The 22,501-nt window shown below is 40.7% G+C and overlaps 1 protein-coding gene across 3 annotated transcripts in view; it reads left to right on the forward strand.

The window, feature by feature from the left end:
• The window catches only part of fnip1 (folliculin interacting protein 1), a 49,788-nt gene that overhangs the window by 19,463 nt on the left and 7,824 nt on the right, over positions 1–22,501 (forward strand). For 2 of the 3 annotated variants that reach the window (XM_074672528.1, XM_074672529.1), the window contains exons 2-13: positions 1,794–1,923; positions 6,820–6,957; positions 7,085–7,185; positions 7,491–7,565; positions 7,791–7,882; positions 8,723–8,806; positions 11,464–11,535; positions 12,929–13,064; positions 14,368–14,569; positions 14,987–15,072; positions 21,088–21,234; positions 22,234–22,403. In XM_074672528.1, the coding sequence (XP_074528629.1) occupies positions 1,794–1,923; positions 6,820–6,957; positions 7,085–7,185; positions 7,491–7,565; positions 7,791–7,882; positions 8,723–8,806; positions 11,464–11,535; positions 12,929–13,064; positions 14,368–14,569; positions 14,987–15,072; positions 21,088–21,234; positions 22,234–22,403 (1,433 nt within the window). The remainder of the gene's footprint in view (positions 1–1,793; positions 1,924–6,819; positions 6,958–7,084; positions 7,186–7,490; positions 7,566–7,790; positions 7,883–8,722; positions 8,807–11,463; positions 11,536–12,928; positions 13,065–14,367; positions 14,570–14,986; positions 15,073–21,087; positions 21,235–22,233; positions 22,404–22,501) is intronic. The other variant, XM_074672530.1, reaches the window with a different exon arrangement.

Consider the following 22,501-nt stretch of genomic DNA (forward strand, 5'->3'; position numbering starts at 1 on the left):
GGATCATTATCAGTCGATACCCAGAGCAGGGATGCACCGATCGGGTATGGGGTATGGGGTATCGGGTATCGGGTATTGGGTATCGGTGCCCCTCAAAGCTGGATTGGTATTGGTGGGAAAGGGGCCGATCCATAGTGCCGATCCAGGCAAACAGCTCCATGCCTTTTTTTTCACTGGCACTCTTGGCTACTTGATTTAAAATATTACCATTGATACAATTTTTTTGCTGCATTATCAGTCTACAGGGTATAATAGTGCTAAACATTTGAATATTCTATAGCTTAGATAGATATTTACTTTGGTTTTTCCCTTTACTCATTTTTAGCCTTTTACCTAAAACATTACCAGTCTTATCCCACAGTAGAACATGCAGGTTATTACTTAACACTGGTATTGAATCAGTATCAGTATGGACTGATACCCAAAGCATCAGTATTGGAACCAGAAAAGTTAGATCAGTGCATCCCTATACCATGCAAGTACATATTGCACTCAGGTTGTTGCAACGCTTTTTAATAAATGGCTTGAAATTGAGATTTTTTTGTTTGTTTTATGCTTTACTATGTTGCCTACTGTATCGGTATGGATCAATTACATTTTATTAGATCGGATCAGATCAAAATAGAAAAAAGTGTATCGGCCCATCTCTAACCCAGAGCCCAGGTATTGGTATCAATCGGGACAGGAAAAGCTGGATCGGTGCATCCCTAACCAGGAATTTTTATTTAACAACATCAAAATCAGGATTATTTGCCAAAAGGTCTTTTTTTTCAAATTCAAATTCTTTATTTCAGTCTTTGTTTATAAACTGGATTGGAAAAAAGTTTCCACTTTTCTCCAGCAGAGGGTGAAATGTTGCTCTCTGACTCACGTGATGTGCATTTTTGTAAAAATATGGCTCCCATCATGTAACTTTTTCACATGTTTGGTTTAAAAATAGCAAACTAAAAATCCCCAAAATAGTAAATATCGAAGAATAGCAATTAAAAATCGAATCGGCACCCCCAAAATCGTTAAAGAATTGATGTGAGAATAGCACATCGTCCCAGCCCTATTGCTTTCTAAAGAGAAGTAGTTTTACACAGCCGACGTGTGTGTTTGCAACGTGGTTTGATTTACAACAGATGACACGATCTGATCCTCCACAAATAGCTATGACTGGCGCCAATACCAATGAGTGTATTGGATTGGCACATCCCTACTCTCTTTACCTATAGGCATTTTTTTTTCTAATTATTCGCTTTGAAAAAAATCCACTCTCTGTTTATTTAAAAACTCATCTGAGGAACAATAGATATCACGAGGCCTTTTTCTCTGCTACATCACTCGTAACAGAGCTCCTCGACGTTAGCAAAGCTAAAGACTGGTCGTACTGCATGGCTGTCTCACGTGTAACTTTATGAATGTAGAGTCGTCAGGAGCTGCAAGCGATATATGTAAGTCATAAGTAAATATCCTCTGGATAAGGAAACAAAAAGGGCTGAGAAGTGAGTGGAGTTTGGGGATTATCTGTATTAACCCTTCTGTGCCTGGATGTCTGATAACGCTGAGAAGAGATATCAGAAGAGTCGGTGAAAGTCAGGGCTGAAAAACACAAGTGTCTCTTAATGAGTGATAACAAAAAGCAAAACAAACAAGAATCAGTTTGAAGGATATTTGATATGTGTTTACAGCTCTTCCTTTTCTCCCTGATTTCTGCTGCTTCATATTCGTCGTCGTCTTCTTCGTCACTTTTGTTTTCTGTCCTCATGTGCTATAATCCCTCTTCTCTCTCCTTCCTTTCTTCCATGTAGCTGGCCAGTCCCCCAGCTGGAGCCCAGTCAGATCAGGCTGATAGTGTATCAGGACTGCGAGAGGCGCGGCAGAAATGTCCTCTTTGACTCCAACGCCAAGAAGAGGGGCACGGAGGAAACCCCCATAACTGTGAGTCCAATGTTTGTTTTATTATTTGTGGAAGATCCATTCTTGGTTTGTGGTTGATAGTGAAAGGAAAGTGGTTGAATTTGTCAGTAAGATAGGAATAAAAATGTACAGATTACCTTCTTTTTCACTTTAATATTTTTTGTTTAACTCAGTCCAAAGCTGCTTTTACAAAGCGTTTGATTTTTAGAATATGGTTTGAGCAAAGGCAAGATCAGAGAGACCGACACGAGCCAAAAAAAAAAAAAAAAGAAAAAGGCAGAGACAGTCAGAGAGGTGTGACATGCCACAGTGTCATGTGATTGTTTCATGATGTTTAGAGGACACAGGCTGCACCTTATCCTGCTTATCCAACAGGATGCCTCGCTGCCAAACTGCGAAAAGCATAAAGCACAGACATCAAGAGTTAGAGGCAGAATGTGTTTTTGAACAGTTTAGGTTTTTTAAAACAAGTGTTTTTATTTCATATTTGAAAAATGGAGAGGAAAAGGTACATTTTTGTAGACTGAAAGGAGAGAGTGTTGCACTTGTAGGGTTTGAATTTTATTCACATTAGTGATATTCAACAGATCTATGTTGATTCAGTAAGTAGTTTATATGGTGTTATATAAAAAATACTTGCAGTTTTAACATAAAAAAATCAGAAATGAATGAAAAAGAGCAGAAAGAAGAAAATTCATGTCTCTCACAAAACGTTAACTCAACACCTGACAAAACACACACAAAAAGTAATAATAAACAAAAATAAAAGCAGAATTAATTCATGCAAAAATAAATCTGTTTGGTTTGAAAGAAAAAGCTCAGCTCTCAATGAATGCCAAAAATCAAAAAGATCATATGACCAGTTTTCCAGGGCGAGGGTGTCCTGAAGGCAGATATGAGCCTTTAATGCTGACAGCGTGTCAAACAGGTAACTGTGTGTCACTGCGCGCATGACACTCACTGTTGGTTTATTGTCAACAAACCTATTTCAGTTACTGACACATGAAGATAAAAAGGACTTTACTACACTGAGCGTAGCAGTCTTTATCGAGCTGTTTCCATTGATTTCACAGTTTTATGTGTTTTGACTATCACTTACATGCTTCTCCCTTCCTGCTCCTGCCTAGCTGAGTTTTTAAACGTACTCTGACGCACTGTCACCACATTTTTCCCCTGTTTTAATTATTTAATGACATGCCTAATATTTTCATACCGCCTCTGTGTGTTTGTGTCTGACCCAGACCGGTTTGTTCTGGTGTTCTTATCTCAGTAATAATAGCCTCAGCTGACAGCCCATGTGTAAGCAGCATTCTTTCATCCTCACATGACAGCCCTGTCACTCACCCTGCGTCTTTCTTTTTCTCCCCCAGTCTTACTCAGTCTTTGCTCTGAATGCACCCGTATTAAATTTCCTACCTTTTTCTTTTCTCTTTCCGTTTTATTTCTATTCACTGTCCCAGAATATTCATCTGATTATCTGTATCTTTTCTAGATTATCTCTGAAAAATCTTAAAAAAGTCACTGTCTGTCTTTCTGTAAGTTATTTAATCCTCCCATTCTCTCTTCAAAATCAAATTCCCTCTTGATCTTTCGTAACCTCGATCCCTTTTCTGGCTGCTTTCTTTGCAGTGTCTCATATTTTCTCCGAGCTCTTTCCCTACACCGCCCCGTCCCTCTTGACTCCTTAATTACGACGTTGCTTCAGACCTTCTTTCACTTTTTTTCGTTTCAGTATTTCTTTTGCATCTTGACCAAGAGTAACCTTCCTTACCTGATCTCACCTTCGAGTTCATAACCTCGCCATCTCTGTGAACACTCCGCTGCTATCACATGACGCTCTGACATTGAAAATTAGACTGTCTATTTGCACAGCTTTTGTATTATAGGATGTAGAGGAGCAGTTAAATGAGTTATGCAATTGATACTCAGTGTTGCTTTGAAGCGAGCTCTTTAAAAACCACAGAATAATGAATGCAGTAAGAGGATTTAGCGCAGTGAGTGTGTGTGTTTGCATGTGTGCACATGCTGCCTGGGCCGATGTCAATATTTTTGGTGCATTCTGCAACGTTAGAGCGTTGCCAGCCTCTGTTTGACTTCTATCACATGACGTGATGGCTGTTTTATTTTTCTCCCACTCAGAGGAGTTGATTATAGAGTGATCACCAGCAGGATTAGAGGAACAAGGTGACAAAAAGGCACAAGAAGGAGGAGAAAGCTGGGGTTTTATGTTTGTTTAAGGTGAGTTAGAAAACTGCAGGAACCAGAGAGGGATGAAGTTGAAAGAGGAGGCAGAGAGAAAAGCAGGAGGGAGGGGATGATTGCAGCGCTGCCTGCTCACGAGTTCCAGAGAGAGTCATATGACTGGCAGTCACATGCTGCTGGCCTCTGTGTACACACCTCACACTGCACTGCAGTGGACACACACACCCTTGTACACACAGAAAAACACACTCCCTCAGAGTTGGCTTGGCTGGATACGCTACGTGCAACAAAAACCAATCATATTCCTGCAAAGCAACAGCAGACGGACGCACAAGCTACACACATGTCCGCAGCGTTCACGTGTGTTCACTTTCATTCCTCTGTTTCTCCTTTGTGTTTGTTTCCCTCTGAGTTTCCCTCCTTTATATTGGCAGCGACAGTGGTTTCAAGTGAACCATTACCAGAGAACGAGCTAAACTCTCTGACAAACACACACACACACAGAAACACACACACACACACACACACCCTCCCCCTCTGCTCCCTGCCCTCCCAAATGCATTCCTCTTGAATAGTCTGCCAAGTTAAGAAGGCACATGACACAGACTGATTGAGCTCACATTGCTTTTAGTTTGCTGTTTACACAAGTGCTCCTGAGTTCAGTTCCTGTGTTTTTCTGCCTGAAAATTCTGACCTTTAAAAAACGTTTGTCAGAGCGTTTAGCCGTCCCGGAGAAATGTGCTTTTTTTCATTATTTATATCAGCAAAGGTCTTTGAAATTGAAACACAACTTTAATATAAACCTTTTTGCTATATTTTAGAATATTAATCCACTTTTGTCACACAAATTCAAACAAACCTTCTATTAACTATGAGAAAAATGTCTGCAGCTGTTAAAGGAGCAGTTCACAAAAAAAATCAAAGGCTCCATCACGCATTAGTTGTTGCATTACACTTCTGATGTTTGGGCATAAACTATTTATGATAGCATGTATACACTGATGTATTATTTAAAAAGGTTACAAATGTATTAGGAAGATCATTTAAACTTAAACCACATTAAAACTATATTGGATTTTTTGCCAATATCTGATTTGCCAATATTTGACAACTCATTTAGCACATACCAATGTTTTTTCTGCACATAAGATTGCAGAGATCATCAACTGTCTTCTGTATTGGGAGCAGCATATTGTATTATGGTACATACCCATATCACATTTGTTTGTAACATTAATTTCTTGTGCAAATAAGCCGATAAGGCCAATCACCGATCACCGATCTTTAAAAAGCCTGACCTGCAGATATCGATTTTGGCTAATACCGATTTTTATTTTTATTTTTTACAACTGACAGCATATACCTTCAATGTTTTAATCATACTTTATTTAAAAATCATTAAAAATATCCTTGAAACAATAAAATCTTTATGTTTTAACTTAAACAACCAATAAAGTGTCCTGAGTTTTAGGTCTCAGAGCAAAAAGCAACAATGGCTGTCAGACCTTTGTGGAGGTAAATAAGATCAGTTTCATATGTAAGGATGGGCCCATCACCAATCCCCCAAAATTAAGGCAATCGGCACCAAACGAAACTGTATTTTTATGTAATCAGGTACCTTATGACACCAAAAAAGAAAGATAACCAAACAGCGGGGTTGGTAGGAGTCTATGTGGAGGAAATTTTACCTGGGGGAAGTAACTTGTACCCTGACACACCAGACGAACAGTTTCATATATCCGCCACGGAAATATTTCACTAGTCCATCTGGGAAGCAGCTCCTCCGATTTGTTTTCAGAGGCGGGACTTTAAAAAAAATCTGCAGCTGGTGATTGGACGACCGTTCTGATTAACACACTCCCCACGGACCAATCCACATCGAGCCACGGTATGACGTAGCTTATGTGAGCCGATACTTCTGAGAAACAATAGATGAACAACTACTGAATCACGAGAAACAGCAGTGAAAAAGGCGTTAGACGACTGCTTCCGTTTTTATAAATTTAACTTAAGAATCAAAGGAACGCTGACAAGTACGAAAGTCTGCTGACGTCACGTCTGCTCCCACAGCTCCCGCCTCTCTTCCCTGATTGGTCATTGGAGCCTGGCAAGATGGACCTGCAGGATTTCAGAAACTGAATCAGGCAGGTCCATCTGCTCTGCAAGGTTAAGTAACTTGGACATTAAAAGACATTTTTGATGCTGGGATTGACTCCTCATTTTCCACAATCTATCTTGGTTACATCCCTACCCATTTATCAAAAAAAGATAAGTACCTATTAAAGATTTTTTTTAGCAGCTAGTAAAAAAGCTGTAACATGCAAATGGTTGCAACTTGATCCCTTAACAAAGACTGACTGGATCAATATTGTGTCTCAAAATGAAGGTTTGGAAAGATTAATGTTCTCACTAAACCTAAGAGCAGAAACTTTTTTGCAAAACTGGGAAAAATGGATTGTGTATATGACACCGAAGAATTGAACCACTATTGTATAAACTGACTGTATTTTTTTTTTACTATTGTGACATAAGGATGTATTTATGACCTATTGTGCTTTATCTGGGAAAAAACAACAAAAATAAAGTATAGAAAAAGACACAGCATTTATTTATGATGATTGCTTTCAAACAAAAAAAATCAAAAAGAGAAATCCTACATGAAAGCTGGATGAGCATGTGCATCCCTGATTAAAACAAGTCTGTTTCCTCCTGTAGAGCACTGAGGGCCAGGTGAAGATGTTCGGGAAATGCTGTCAGCTCCGGCCTACAGGAGGCAGCAGCAGTTCCCTGGACAGCTCTTCCTCCTGCGCCTCTGAAACCAAGGAAACCAAGGAGCAGGGCCTTCGCTTCCAGGTAACACACATCTGAAACATGCATGCAAAATTAAACTACACACTCCCCAACTGAAGTGCATATGCAGCAGACAAAAGTTGGCACACAAACTGCTCATGTTAGCTGAAAACTTGTGCTCCCCCTTCAGGGTCCAAGGTGTTCGTCTGACGTGCAGATGCTGGGAGAGATGATGTTTGGCTCTGTGGCTATGAGCTACAAAGGCTCCACTCTTAAAATCCACCAGATCAGGTGAGAACGGAGATGACAGCTGATCCCAGAGTGTTTATGTTTTTAGATTTGATGACTTAACATCTTTAAAATCCATAGCGTGAAGAGAAAATTAGGCAAGTTTGATTCAGCTAGCTAAAACAATTTGTCAAACCTCCAATGTGGGGCAGGAAGGGTAAGTAATTATATAGAGAATGAGTCAGAGAGATAAGAAGATAAGTTTTCAATGAAATAGAAAGTAGAGACTCGAATGAGGACGTACGTGACAGATGCACCAACATGCACCCGAGCTGATGATCTTTGTTCTTTCGCTGTTGTCATATCAGGTCACCACCTCAGCTGATGCTGAGTAAGGTGTTCACTGCCAGGACGGGAGGCAGTGTATACGGCAGCCTCAACACGTAAGCACAAACACACACTTATCATTACAAACACACCCACTCCATGCTCTGATTCCCTCAGCAGTTTCTTCTGTATGCAAATCCCTCTCGTCTCATCGTGGCTCCAAATCTGTCCTGATTTTTCTCAACATGCTTAAACACAAATGTTGTCTCCCTTAAAGTCTGATGTCTCTTTGTTTAGGTGTTATTTAATTACATAACCAGGCTTGTTTCATCCCCCTGCAGGTTACAGGACAGCCTTGAGTTCATTGGTCAGGACAGCAACACCCTGAGGCCAGATCAAAACACAGGGGCCAGCAGTCTCCTCGGTAACATAGGTAACCACAGAAACCCTGTAATACAACAATAACACTCAACTTTCTATTCATTTGTGGATTTTAATTTGAGATAGTTCTAAATAAATGTTTGTACTTATTGTACCCAGCTACCAAGAGATTCAAAGACTTAACTTCAGAGTTAATCTAAACCCAAATGCAGCTTTAATTTGACCTTTTTGTTTCGTAAAGAGAGCTGAGATTCTGGAGAGAGCTTCTTTTTTATTTTAACATTCCTGTTTGAATGAAAACCAGACAGGATAGCTCTCCTTTATTTATCACCTCTCTTCAATAACCTCATGAGCAGTTGGAGATAAATTTTACCCAGGCTTTGAAGTGCTTTTTTTTTGAAGCAGTTTAACTCTGCTGTGAGTCATTTAGTGCTTCCCAGAAACTCATGATGACTGAGCTCATTACTTTTGATGAATCTCTGATAAGTTCTTTTTCCGATGAAGGAGGTTATTTTCACACACAGACACACAAAGAACTGGGCATTTTCCGTGCTTATGTGAATTTTCTCTGCGTCATCCTCACAGAAAAAGCAAACTATTTCATGAAATAAATTTGAAAAATCTTTTGAAATTGGATTGATTGTGTTTTCTGTGAGTGATACCAGCCTTTTTGTCTATATGTCTGTCTGACTGAGCTAACAGATGTTGGTTATTATTTCATTTCAGACTAAAAAACCCTCCAGTCACTTAATTGTTAACTATAAAATATTCTGACAACAGGAGGCAACCAGCTTTCCTCCGTACTCATTCACTAACCATGGTTCATGTTTTTTTGTCTTTTTCCCTCTTCCTCCCTTCCTTCTTTTCCATGTTTTTTGTTCATGCTGCGCAGGATTTTCTCAGCTCTGCAGCCCTCGACGGGCCTTCTCTGAACAGGGCCCTCTGCGCCTCATCAAGAGCGCATCTTTCTTTTCAGGTTGGCGCTTTAAACTGGCCACGACTGATGTGTGCCAGTTGCATGCGTGTGTGTAGGCTGTAGTTGTGGGCAGCACTAGCGTTGGTACAGGCTCTGACTCTCTGCGGCTGCATGCCTGTGCGGTGATTCTCACACTGGAAGTGGTAGCACTAGTCATAGCATGCAATATGAAAACACGTCTGCAAATAACTTGGGTCAGAAAGAAGCTGTGCAAACAATCAGGGAAATTTGTTTTGGTTTATTTTAATTATTTTTATTTTTATGTGATTTTATTATTATTATTATTATTATTATTATTATTATTATTATTATTATTATTATTATTATTTGTAATTTTTATTTATATAATTTTTCTTTTGTTAATTTTATTATTATTAAAATTTTATTACCATATTTTATGATTTTTTTTCATTTTTATTATTTTATTTTTATGATTTTTTCATTATTTTATTTTTTATGTTTATCTTCATTTTTAATCTAAGTGTTTTTTATTTTTTTAAATTGTAATGATTATTTTCATTTCTATTATTTTTTTATTTTATTTTATTATTATTTTAATTTTTATTATTTTAATTTTTATTATTATTATTATTTTTTATGGTTATTTTCATTTTCATTTTTATTGTTATTGTTTTTTATTTTCTTATTTTTCATTTTTATGATTATTTGCATTTTTATTATGTTTTATAATTTTACTATTATTGTTATTATTATTTCTTTTTTTATTACTATTATTATTTTAAAAACTTTTTTTATCTATTTAGGCAGATAGGAGCATTTAAATTGGATTAAAAAATGCATTTTTTTATTTATTTGAAGATTTTGCTTCCCAATAATTACCCCTTTCTCAACTTCAGTAATGAAAACTACCACCCAGTGAAACACAAAGAAAAAGGTGGAGCTTTAGCCACCTTCCCTTTTGTGTTTTACCAATGGTAGTTTCACCTGAAACAACCAAACCCAGAGCAATAACGTTTAAACACGGCCATAAAATCCATCTGCCAGCTCTGTCTGACCCAGGCCTGCAGGTGTGCACACAGGGAAGGTGTGCATGGGTTCTCACTGGTGTAGGTGGCTATTATTTTCCTTTGTTAGTGTTGCTGCACTTTATTGACCTGTTATCTTCTTCACTCTTGCACTTTCACTGACCTGTCTTTGCAGTGACTTTGATACTTGGGCAGTAAATTGAAGCTTTTAGCTGTAGTTGTTGGTGTTTCTGTTTTTTAGTGGTGCAGTTAATGTTTCCTGAGCTTTACACGTTCACAAACATCCTCTCGATAGACTTCCTAAGCTGCGAGTCTCAACCCTGCTTAGTGAAACACTGTGCTGAGTATCCATGGGGAAATACTGATATAAATACAGATAAATCCACCCTCATTATAATCCTCTCCTTAACAACCCAGAAGATCAACATTTGTTTTTATCCCCATAAGATAACACCAACTTTATTGCCTCTGAATCATTTGTCACTGTAAAGCACTAAACTGAATTTTCTCTTGATGAGCTTTTTGATCAGCTTTGTGTTTTCTTACACTTAGAGCTGTTGCTAACTTGTGCAATCAATAGAATAATGAAGAAAAAAACCCTTATTATTCAAAGTTTGTTAATTTGAAGATCAACTTTAACTGAGATAGAGTGAGGAACTAAATCCCTCTCATTTATTAAACCCTGCTTATCACAGAGCTCCTCTCACAGAAGTATTCAGTGGTTTTCTTCACTCTCTTGCTCTACGGGGGTGGGGGACTCTGACCATTGCTGTCGAGAAACGGTCAGGTCAGCCCCCACCCCTCTTAAAACTCAACGCTGGGTTCGTCAATCCTGTTTCGGACACCCTCGCGTTGACACGGGGCGTATCTCTGTTTGTTATGCATGTTGGTATGGTCATAAAGCACAGTGTGCCTGTGGCGCGCATTCTCACAAACACTAAAAGTTCATGTTGACTTTGCTCATTAATCATCTCAACTGCGCTCTGAATTGCTGCCTTTGTGGTTTCGCACCTCACTGACATTTTTCCCATTTTACCCCCAAGTGTTGACAAGGGATATTAGAGATCACACACACACACACACACACACACTCAGTGACACGATCCATATTATAGTGTCTGTAAAAGAAAAACTGTGTATAGCCATGGAGTACAGTTACAACACATTCAGGTTACAACAGGAGTGAGTTTGGCTTCTCTGGTTTGCTTGTGACACTTCCTGTTTTTGGCGTGACAAAACAAGGGTGGCCTGAGAGCCTGACGATAAGAAACAGCCGTGTCACTGTCACATTGAGTCCCACACCTGTTTGTGTTCAGAGCTTTCACTTTTGTGGCCTCACGTCAGGAATAAGTCGAAGCCAAAACATATTTTATCTTAAAATTTTCTCATGTTTTACAATTATTTAAGACATTTTTATCACTTTTGGTGGCATATTACTAATGTTTCCCTCCTGATTTAAGTCACACACTTGTTAAAGGGGATAATTGACTGGATTTGTAATGACACGGCCTCTATTTGCAGGTCTTAAATATTTTTATTTTGTCCTTTTTTGTCTTTCTTTCTCTACGATATCTTTCACTTTCCCTCTTCTTTCTGTTTATGTCTGAAATTTGTCTCTCTATCTTTTTCCTTTCCCTCCACTTTCCCTCTCCTCCTCCGTTGGCGTTTCAGGCCACAGCCACCCAATGGACATGCCTGGCCGAGGGCTTTACGACGAGAGAGACAGCGGCATCGCCAGGTCAGGTAGGTTAATGAGACTAGAAAGCAAAGCCGAGATTAACCTACACTCACTTTGGATTTCAGCTCTATAGCTGAGCTTTGGATCAGGTTTGCATTTCTACTAAACTTAAAAGATGAAGTAAAAGAAAAGATGAAATACAAAGTCAGAAAAAGGAGTGTTAAACTTCTGAGTTTCTTCTTCCTCTAAAACGTTATGAACCTTGACTCTGTCATCCCCAAAACATGAGAGATGAAGCTAATCAGCTTTTCTTTCAACATGCCAGGACACCATGTTTGACTCTTCTTTGACTTTACTGTTCAGGGTCAAGAGTGTTGACCGTTACGTAACAGCCGGTTGGTGCTACCTAAGCGACACTGACGAGGCACGCAGACACACATGTACACAGTTTTCCATTCATTTCAACCACTCATCTTCAACGAGGCTAATTGGGGTGTGTACGGAAAGAGACAGAGAAAGCCGAGCAAACGAGATGAGACAGCCAACACCCTTCCTTCCAAATCATAATCAACAGTTTGAAGATGATGCAGCGCGAGAGGACTGTGTGGAGGTGTTTACATGGCCTCTAGGGGCCGGAAAACCTTGTGCAATGGAAACCGACCCCTGATCTGCCTCCCCACCGCTAGTCCCTCCTCCCCTCTCTACAAACACGACCATGCCCCACTGGCATGACTGGTATGAGGGGAATTGTGCTTTCTGCTCAAACCCGGATCACATGCAGAGGATTAAATATAGCAGCTCTCAATAGCCGCTACTAGTAAATGAGCTTCTAATTCAAGACTCGTCCTCTCATCTTTGCTCCCTCCGCCTCCTCTCTGCGGTGGAGCTGCAGAGATCTTTATCCAGCTCTGACACTCGCACAAACACTTATGACACAAAAAGTGTGTCTTCTCAACACCCCTCTGTTTCAAAACTGCTCCTCTCCACATTCCCCCGTGCTCGCTTAATGAAAATATCTGCCTTATCTCTTCACACACCATCTAAACGACTCATGTGATCATTGATCGGAGCCTACTACACGGGCTGTAAATAACCCTGTGATCAGAGCCTGTGTGCATGTGTGCGTGGGCGTGTGAGCTCGGGGGTAGATTGTTATGACCATGCTAGTCTGGTGTAAAGCCAGCTTGTCCAACAACAGCAGCATGTGACTGTTAGCGGCTAGCTGATATTAGATCTCATATGAAAGCTATTCTGTAATTACAGGCTGTGTGTTGTGAGAGTGAGAAGGGGATAGCGGGGTGATCAGACTTTGTACAATGTGTCGTTCAGACAGAGAAACCCCACACACTTGATATCTGACTCACTAGTGCCCTTTTCTCCTAACTCCCACTGTTTCTCCCATCTGATCCCTTTTCCCCTCTGCCCCCTGTCTCCCCATCCATCCCTCTGTCTCTTCAGCTTCTCTGAGCAGCCTGTTGATCACTCCCTTCCCGTCTCCTGGCTCCTCCCTGACCAGCAGCTGTGCGTCCAGCTACCAGCGTCGGTGGCTTCGCAGTCAAACCACCAGCCTGGAAAATGGTGTCTTCCCCCGATGGTGAGAAGCCTTAAATCATCACACACACTAATCCAAGATAGATCAACATCTTCCTGCAGGGAAAAATGACTTTGAACTTCGTTAGCGCAGCTTTGAAGAGATGAAAACACATGATAACAACTCTCTGACTTTGCTGTCGAACTTGCTCCTAAACTCCACACCCTCAGCTCCCTCCATTTCTCTTCCCTGTTCAGGGCCTCTGTCAGGCTTTTGTAAAGTCTATCCTGCAAGGACTTCCTCAGACTCCAGCAGCAGGCAGCTGGGAAAATGACACACACAGCTATGCGCTAATAGCTACACAAACACACGTCGCTGTGACTAGACAGGATGCCGTATTGGCCTGTCACTGAAAATGCAGCTGTCGGCCTTTAAGTGCTCTTTACTTTCAGGCAGCACAGTTTAGCAGCGCCAAAGCATCTTGTTTACCAAACACAGCAGTAAAACGGCCAAGATTTAAGGATCCTCTACTCTATGAGTTGACAGAAAATGATGCTGAGCCACTAAGTTAAAGAAATTAACATGATTAACTCAGCCAGTCATTTTCAAAGCATCTTGAACGATCTTTCAAGACCCAAATAATATTGTTTTCTCTGACTATGTAAACACCAAAACTACCTAGGAAGAGTGGACTCTCTTCTTTGTATGTCCTTCTTCCTGTTTTGGATCCAAAAAAACGAAAAAATATACTTTTTCTGATCTCGTTTATCCATCCTTTGATTCCTCTCTACGATCTCCGCTCTTTCTCTCTGAACTACCGCGACACATCCTCAGTTGGAGCGTGAGCTGCCTGAACTTTTCTGACTTGCAGTGTTTCGCTATGTCTCTGTCATCTCACATCTTCTCCTCATATCCATGCTGAGCTCTCATCCAAAGAGCACACCGCTCTCACCCACAGTAGTTTATGAGCAGGGTTTTGATGAAAAACATAATTTACTTCTATAGACGCAGTAACGTTTGCAATCGAATTGGCGTATATAGATGTCAATGGTAGCAAATACAGACATTTTAATATCGGCCAGTTGAGAAAAAAATGTAGATTTACAAATCTCTTTTTTGTGTATTCATCTGATTAGTCATGCACTACAATTTTGTAATGTCCAAGAATTCGAATTCTTTATTTGAGGATTAAAATGCAATTAATTAGATTAATTAATTACAAATCCTGTAATTAATCAGATTAATTTTTCAAATCGCCTGACAACACTAGTTAAGACACTTGAAATATTTGTAGGATGTTGAATTTTTACTGGTTTTGATCCTTGAAGCACTAAAGTTGTCCCTCTTTGCATCCCATCCTCTTCAGGTCAGTAGAGGAAAGCTTCAACATGTCCGATGAAAGCGGTGGACCAAACCTCGGCGTGGCAAGAAAGAAGAAGATCGCCATCGGGGTCATCTTCATGCTGTCCCCCAATGCCGAGGAGAACAACCGCTTCCAGGATTTCTTTTTCTCCCACTTCCCTCTTTTTGAAAGTCACATGAACAAACTCAAGAGCGCCATCGAACAGGTAAGCTTACTGATTGTTGAAACTAATCTTACTTTGCCATTCATGCTTTTCATGCCTGTTTCTGTACATCGGTATTTCTGATTAGCTCTCTGGTTGACACCGTGAAAATAAGCCTGTCAGTGAAGCTATTTAGAAACGGGGTATAAATAGTCCTTCGATGCAAACATTACACCCATCGCTCTTGTAATAAGTAGCCGTCAAATTGACTGATCAATTGTCATTCCTGGTATATCTGCAGTTCTGTTTACTTGTGTCTGTGGTTGGCACTGTCTGACCTCTGGATGGCTTCCAGGTTTACCCTACCTCTCTTCATCCCCACCCACTCACAAATACCCCCTCTCCACCTTTCATGAAACTTTGTCTGTCTGCTTTAGTTGCCAAATATCTGACAGCCATGTGCGTTGTGTCACTTTCAAGGCCATGAAGATGAGTCGGCGGTCAGCTGATGCCAGCCAGAGGGCTTTGGCTTACAGCCGCATGGTGGACGGACTCAACGAGTTCAGGTTGGGCAACAACTCACATTAACCCACTGTGACCCACAACAACACATTATTTTTCGTAATTCTCTTATGACCACACTTGCAGAGGTTTCATATAAGTTTGCTTTTGTTCAAGCATTTGATAAGTTTACTTTAAAGGAAGTGTTTACAAACAAAATCAAGGATGTCTAATGCTTTTTACCTCAACAAATCAACCACACACAACATATTCAGGCCTTTTTACTCCATGTTTAATGGCTGACCCTCAAACATTGAAGTCAAGATTTTTAAAAAAGTGGATATAAACTAACTTTTCTGCATGGGTTAATGTAGTTTTTCACACCGTGCCAGAAAAAAAATGACATTTAGAATATTTTCAAAGGATTGAGCGCTGCGCTTGAAACGCTCTTTTGATATTCGCATTAAAAGAGATTATAAAAAGATATTTCCCTTTCCTTGGAATGAGGGGATTAGGTAGGAAGGGATTCAGGACAAGAAAGGAGAAGTTAAAAGTTTCTCTGTGAAGAAAACAAGTGGCTGCAGCACTGAGAGAAGTTGGGAAGGTGTTGCATCTTCTGGAAACATTTTTAAAGCAGGGTTCATCAAATATTCATCAGATGGACCCGAGTTTATTCATGTGAAGCCTGATTTCAAGGAATTTTATTCAAGGTTTTGTTGTGTTGACTTAAAGTTGCATAAACCTGTAGCTCAGTCTCTGTGCCCCTGAAAGTAGGTCACCCAGTGCCCATACTTACCCTGTGTTACTCGTGTTATGAGACAAACATTTGGACAGCTTTAACGATCTGAGAACTACTTTGCACATACCTCTAATTCCACTGTGGCATAGCTGGTAAGGTTAACAGAGTTAGCAGCATCATTTGGAGTCTTTTTGCTGATGATACGTCATCAGGAAGAGTCATGTGCTTTGACTAGATGAACAAAATAAGCCTCTCATAGGCTCTGAGATGATGAAATAATTATGTTCTTAAAGTGATGAGAGAGCAAGAAAAATGGAGGTGTTAGGGATCTGCTACAAAAAGGTTGGAGAGAGTTCAGTTTTTCTGTGACGTCAAGTGAATTTACAGGATCTGAAGGTGATAAAGTTGAGGTAAAGGATGCTGTAATCCTGCGCTGATCTGAGATGCTGCTGTGATCATGCAGTCATTAACCCGGTTGCATATGACCATGTTAACACCATAACCTTTTGAAAAAAACAGCTCATATTCTGTTTTTTAAGACACAGAAAATCACCCCAGGGTTACTCCTTTATACCAAGATACTGATATCGATATCTGGGCTTTAGGTATCGACCAATACTGATCCGATACCAGTGTTAAATAATAACCTGCATGCTCTACTGTGGGATAAGACTGGTAATGTTTTGGGTATAAGGCAAAAAATGAATAGATGAAATAATGGAAGTCAATATTTATCTGCAATTAAAAAAAAGAGTTTCATGTATACAGACCCGGAGGAAACATAGTAACTTGTATCAGAGTTCTGCAATAGAATGACTATGGCTGGCAGAGCCATACCCTACAGGAGAGGATAAGGGCCACTGAAAAAAAAAAGAAAAAAAAGACGTTCAGTTGTTTGTTTCTTTCTAATTTTTTGAAGAAAAAATAAAGAATTCTTAAAGTCAGAATTCTGTAGAAAAGGATTAGGACCACTGAAAAAAAGGTATTTTTTTATTACTATTTTTTTATGAAAAAAAGTAAGAATTCTAAGATTTTTATTTAATTTATTTTTTTCCCAGTGGCCCTAACCTTCTTCCTTAATACCCTTTGTTCACTTTTTTCTATATAGTTTGTTACTCTTAGCTACAACAGGTGGTCAGCCGAATTTTACAGTGTTCCTTTTTCTTTTTCAATCAAAAATTGCAGTAAAGAAATGTTTATATGTTGACAATATCCTTTGTCATGTATGATGTGCTATGGAATGACGTGGTGCTTCCGTAAAGTGAATAATATAGAAGATAAAAGTCCCTCCCAAACAAAATCGCGTGCTAAACCACAATCGCAAAATTGAACTAAAAAATCGCAATTAGATTATTTTCCACAATCGTTCAGCTCAATTCAGCATGAACAGGAGTTTACATTTAAATGTGAACTTTTAAACCCTGTAGACTGGTGATGCAGCAAAAATCAAAGAAAGTGCATCAGAGGTAACATTTTTAATCAAGTAGCTGAGAGCGCTGGTAAAAAAAGGCCTGGAGCTGGTCGCCTGGATTGGCACCATGGATCGGCACTGTCCCACCGATGCCGTTGTGTTTCATGCGTACTCTGTTCGCAAGGAATCTTGGTCTTTTGAGTACTGGAAGTCCTAGCTGTAAAATAGTTAGGACTGCTCCGGACTGTTCGTTTTCCGCGGTGCTCCTGCTGCTGATGTTGTTGTTGTTGTTGCTGTTGCTATGGATACAGGAAGAAGAAGCAAAAAAAAAAGAAAAGTGAATTGTGTCATGTTCTCTGTGCAGCAAGATGTTGTCCGTAAGGGGTGGGGGAAAAATTCAAAAAAGGATATATCAGAATTTTTTTGTTTGACAATAACAAAATTGGGATTCTTTGTTTTATAAACTGTACTGGGAAAAAAGTACCACTTTTCTCCAGCAGGGGGTGAAATGTTGCTCTCTGACTCTCGTGATGTGCATTTCATAGGAAAATACAGCTCCTGATGGGGTCTGTAGACCTTATCATCATCGTTTAACTTTTTTCTACATGGTCTAGTGTTGAAAAAGAAAACTTAAAATTGTAAATATTGAAGAATCGTTATTAAAATCGAATCAGCACCCCAAAAATCGTAATCGTGTGGCGACAGTTTGAAGCTGCTCACAGAGCCCAGAAAGAGGTGTTGTAATATGTTTGGTTGAAGAAAAAGAGGAAACCTAAGGTTTCCCACCTGTCTTGAGCAAACCATAGATGTTGTGCATTAGCTACAATGCATGCTGGGAGTTCCTGTGCTTGGCCTGTGGTTCTGTGTAGGCTAAGTTAACTCAAAGTTGTAGAATTTAGCAGTTTCTTCTCAACTTTAGAACAACCACTACATTAAAGAAGTGATGAACACATGCTCGTATGTGGCGAGTGTCTCATTTCTGCCTCATTTGTAGGACTCTAGATTTCTCCCACTCCCTGGTGACAATGTTTTCAGCTCCTGGATTTACTGTTCTGCGTACTGATATCATGAGCACACACCTTGTTCGAATATGTTCTGATTTTGATACTAATTAAACGCCAGACCCAACTTTCACTCGCCACGCACACACAGGCTGGCAGTTCTCCATCCGAGGTCCTCACTGCTGCAGTCATATGCCTGTTGGCGGCTGGCCACAGCAACCCAAGCCTCCTGAGTGGCAACCCTATCTACCTCAGACACTGGCCATGGGCACCAGAATAGTAAATAATATGCGAGTGCCAGCTGGAGGAACGCTATTGCCTCTGACAAACAAAATATCTGTAAAATCTCACCTTCAGACAGCGGCTAAATATAAGTGAGACCACCTTTGCCATTAAGGGGTTTTGACTTCATGGAACATTACACAAGGAAACTGGAAGAAATGCCTTTGCTTGATTCAGCTTTGACGTAGTTGGAGGGCGGGCATGCACATACAGCCACGCATGCTGGCAAAGATAAGCTGCTCACTTAGCAGAGGCATGTGAACATAAAAGTGACACCAGTCTATAATGGGGTTACGTGGGGGGGCGGCAGTCTGAGTCCAAGAGGGAGTTCTCAGAGAGGTAAAACCATTTTACATGGACTCAGACTAAAATGTGTGTGTATGTTTCTGTGAAGCAACAAAATCCACAGAAATTGTTAGATTTTATTTGTTAAAAAAAGAGATATGACAGAAAGTGGCAGGGTAAATGTTTGAAATGCCGCCCTCCATCCTGGGGTTATTCCATTGCAGCATCAATTGAGTTTCCCGTCACAGCCGTGCTCTTCAGAGTTCACCTGAACAGCTGCTGTGGAGAGGCTGAGACCAGATCTGCTGCTCATCAAGCACTGGCTCGGCCTCGGAAGGGAAACGGACGCCAGAAATAGCAGGTCAAGTGGAGGTTAAAAAATAACAATGATAAGTCCTTCTTGTTTACATCCATCCATCCATCCATCCATCCATCCATCCATCCATCCATCCATCCATCCATCCATCCATCATCCCTGTTTTCAACAAAGCTTGATCCGCTCATTTGATGCTGTGGTTGAAATAATGGGTCAGGTCTGAAACCCTGGGATCACACTGTCCCTGGTCTGTCTGTGATTCGTCAAACAATTTTAGTCAGATGAGATCGGATTTTATGATTCAATCACCTTAAGTTTAGGGACGGGAAAAAACGGTTCCTGTTGAGAATCGATAAGAAATTCAGTCGATTGATATCATTAGCCTTTGTAGCTATGTTAGCTTAGCAGTTAGATCACGTTTCTCAAAACAACTCTGATTCACCATTTTCTGCTTTAAGTTTTAATAAAGAACCGCACACAAAAAAATAATACACTCAATGTGGTAAAATTCTCCTTATTTACAAAAACAATCTAAACAAAATTGTGCTAGCTTGATGCAAACGTTAGCATACATCAGTTTAACTTCGGCTTCAGAATAGAATTTCAACTTTCATCGCGGAAACATTTCACGGCTACTCTTTGTAAAAAATACTGTAAAGGCTCATGGCTAGCTTCATAATTATGGCAAGGTTCCAAACAACTTAAACGACTGCTATAACCACTTTGAGACACTAGATGGCCTACATGAGGCAATAATATATCTACTTACTTTTCTTTACAGAAATAATTCACAGAAACAATTGATAAGGGAATCGATAAAGAATCGGATCGATGAGGGCATTGATATCAATAAAATCTGATTAATGCCCATCCCTCCTAAAGTCTTATTGGAGGCTTTGTGAGTTTCTCAAGTAGAGCTGCACTTGTAAAAACTTGTTCTTGTTGAACAATTTGTTGCTTAAAAGAAAAGGGATCAACAGTTCCAGGTTTACCCGGAAGAAAGTAAACACAAGACTCATGATTCAGTTAAGCGTGATGCGTAGCTGTTTGTTTTTTCAAAGGATAGTCTGTTAATCCTTTGTTTCTATGCTCCTACGTAACCCCGCTAACAACCTCCTTAGCGTTGATATGTTGGTACCTGTAAGTTGATGCATTGCAACAGACTTGGGCTCATTTGTTCCTCTTTTACCCTGAGTTGATGACTTCCTCTTATGAGTGTGCAAACACAGACCACACATGAGCTTCCTGTTTTCTCTGGAAAACTCATGAACCGAAATAGCTCCTTATACTGGAATACTAGAGGGTGACTTTCACCGTGTGACACCTGTGCTTTTTCTCAGCATGCAGCCCGCCTGGGTTGATTCTCGGTCAAATGGTTTGTTGATGTAGCACAGGAAGAGACTTGCTTACAGCTCGTGATTGAACTCGAGATCTGTAGATTGCATCAAACTTGCAGAGAAGTTTTCATTCGCTGTTTTCTCTGAAGAAAGCAAGTGTGATACAGCCTCAGGAACACAGAACCAGAAATACCTCATCTTTGAGGAAGTGCGTGTTTTGTAAATATCTGCACCATTTCTCCAGCAGCTGCAGCCCATCTTTCATAAACGCCTGATTCTCCACATTCCTCAGGCCGCAGAGATTCCCCTCTGCCCCTGTGTCAACGCTTGGCCCCGAGCCGAGACATGCTCACCAACAGGCCCCACGCTCTGTGGAAACTCCAGTCCTCCTCAATGGACAAATGCCTCAGCTGAGCCACATACAGATGGACATACACAGTCGCACACTGTACAGGGCAAGAAGCAGGGTTGTGTGAGAGTGCACACAAGTTTTGCAGACTGTTACAAACCCCCACTCACACAACCAGGGTCTCCCATGGCCTCAGGGCAGACAGTGAATCTCTGTGAACTGAGATCTCTTTTGTTTACCCCGACAATAACGCTCCTGTTCCCTCTCTGTCTGTTTTCTATCTCTTCCCCTCCTTCCCTTTTATTCGCTGTCCCTCTTTCATCCTGGCCTCCCTCGCTGCACCTCTCCTCTCTTCTCCAGGATGACCATCTGCGACCTCTACACCATGCCCCGCGTGGCCGAGCCCGTCTGGTTGACGATGATGTCTGGAGCTTCTGAGAAGAACCAGCTCTGCGGTCACTTCATGAGGGAGCTCTCCCTGCTGATGGAGCAGGCCTCCAAGAACCAGTGAGTGGCTCACACCTGGTCCGCTGTCAGTCAGTCAGAAAAGTCCCAGGCAGGGGATAAGGGAGCTGAATCTGAACCGAGTTATTGTGGAAAACAGAAAATCGGGGAAGCCCCAAGAAATAGAGAAGGAAAGACGTGCACCAGAAGTACGTTTTTTTTCCCCATCTTTTGTTGGCGTGCACTTCCTAGACAAGCATATCTAAAGAAAAACACATGTAGCTTCACACAAACTCCCCATTCAGTCTCCCACATTCTCATAGTCTGTAGTCTTTTTCTTTCTAAGACACACACAGTGAATGTTTCTCCCTCTTAGCGTTTATTTGTCAGCCACACAGAGAGCTGTGAATGAGAAGATCCCTGCCAGGCTCTAATTTCTATTGTCACTGTTACAAAGCCATGTCAATCCTAATTGTACATTTATGAATTGGTAGCAAGGGTTTTATTGAACATCACTCCGATTCAGTTAAGAGTGTTTAAGTAAGCAATAAAAGATGCTAATGTTTTCAACTTTGATGTGTAAAAACGCTGAAGACTCCAGATTTACTTTTTCTGTCGACTCAGAAAAGACGCAAAGTGGTTGCCTTGGAGACACAATGCTTTGTGTCAAACAGTCGTTATCCCGTCATTATCCCCGCCGAGGGCTGCTGCAGCCACATCTGCGCTCCAGCACGTGACTGAACTTGAGTCCCATGACGTGTCGAGTCATGAGACAGGAAGGGAAGTAGACTCTTGTGGTCAAAGACCGAGGAGTGAGTCACGCTTCAGGAATGCTTGTGTCATTTTTTTGTGCAAACGTACGTGTCGGGTGAAACAAACGCTGTCCTGTTGAACTGGACCAGAAATGCACGTCTTAAGTTTCCTTTCAACGAGGAACATCTGATCCAACCAAACTAGGTCAAAGGGAAAGTTAGGGAAAAAAGCTATTTCACTTTTTTCACTTTTGAACTCCACAGATGATACTGTTTCTTTGTGCTGAGCAACTTTTGTATTTTATTGTAGATTCCTCCCCGCGTTATTGACAGCCATCCTGACCAATCACCTGGCCTGGGTGCCCACCGTCATGCCCAATGGGCAGCCTCCAATCAAGATCTTCCTTGAGAAACACTCCTCAAAAAGCGTCGATAAGCTGGCAAAGACGAATCCCTACAACCCGCTGTGGGCACAGCTAGGTGAGGCGACAAAAACACACACACAAACACACACACTCAGCTTGGACACAGCCTTGTTTTTTCATCTCAATGCACCTGAAGGGTTGGAGAAAAATACA

The sequence above is a fragment of the Halichoeres trimaculatus genome, unplaced genomic scaffold, assembly GCF_033239565.1.
Source record: "Halichoeres trimaculatus isolate MK-OKI-2021-1 unplaced genomic scaffold, fHalTri1.1 fHalTri1_scaffold_6, whole genome shotgun sequence".
Lineage (NCBI taxonomy): Eukaryota > Metazoa > Chordata > Actinopteri > Labriformes > Labridae > Halichoeres > Halichoeres trimaculatus.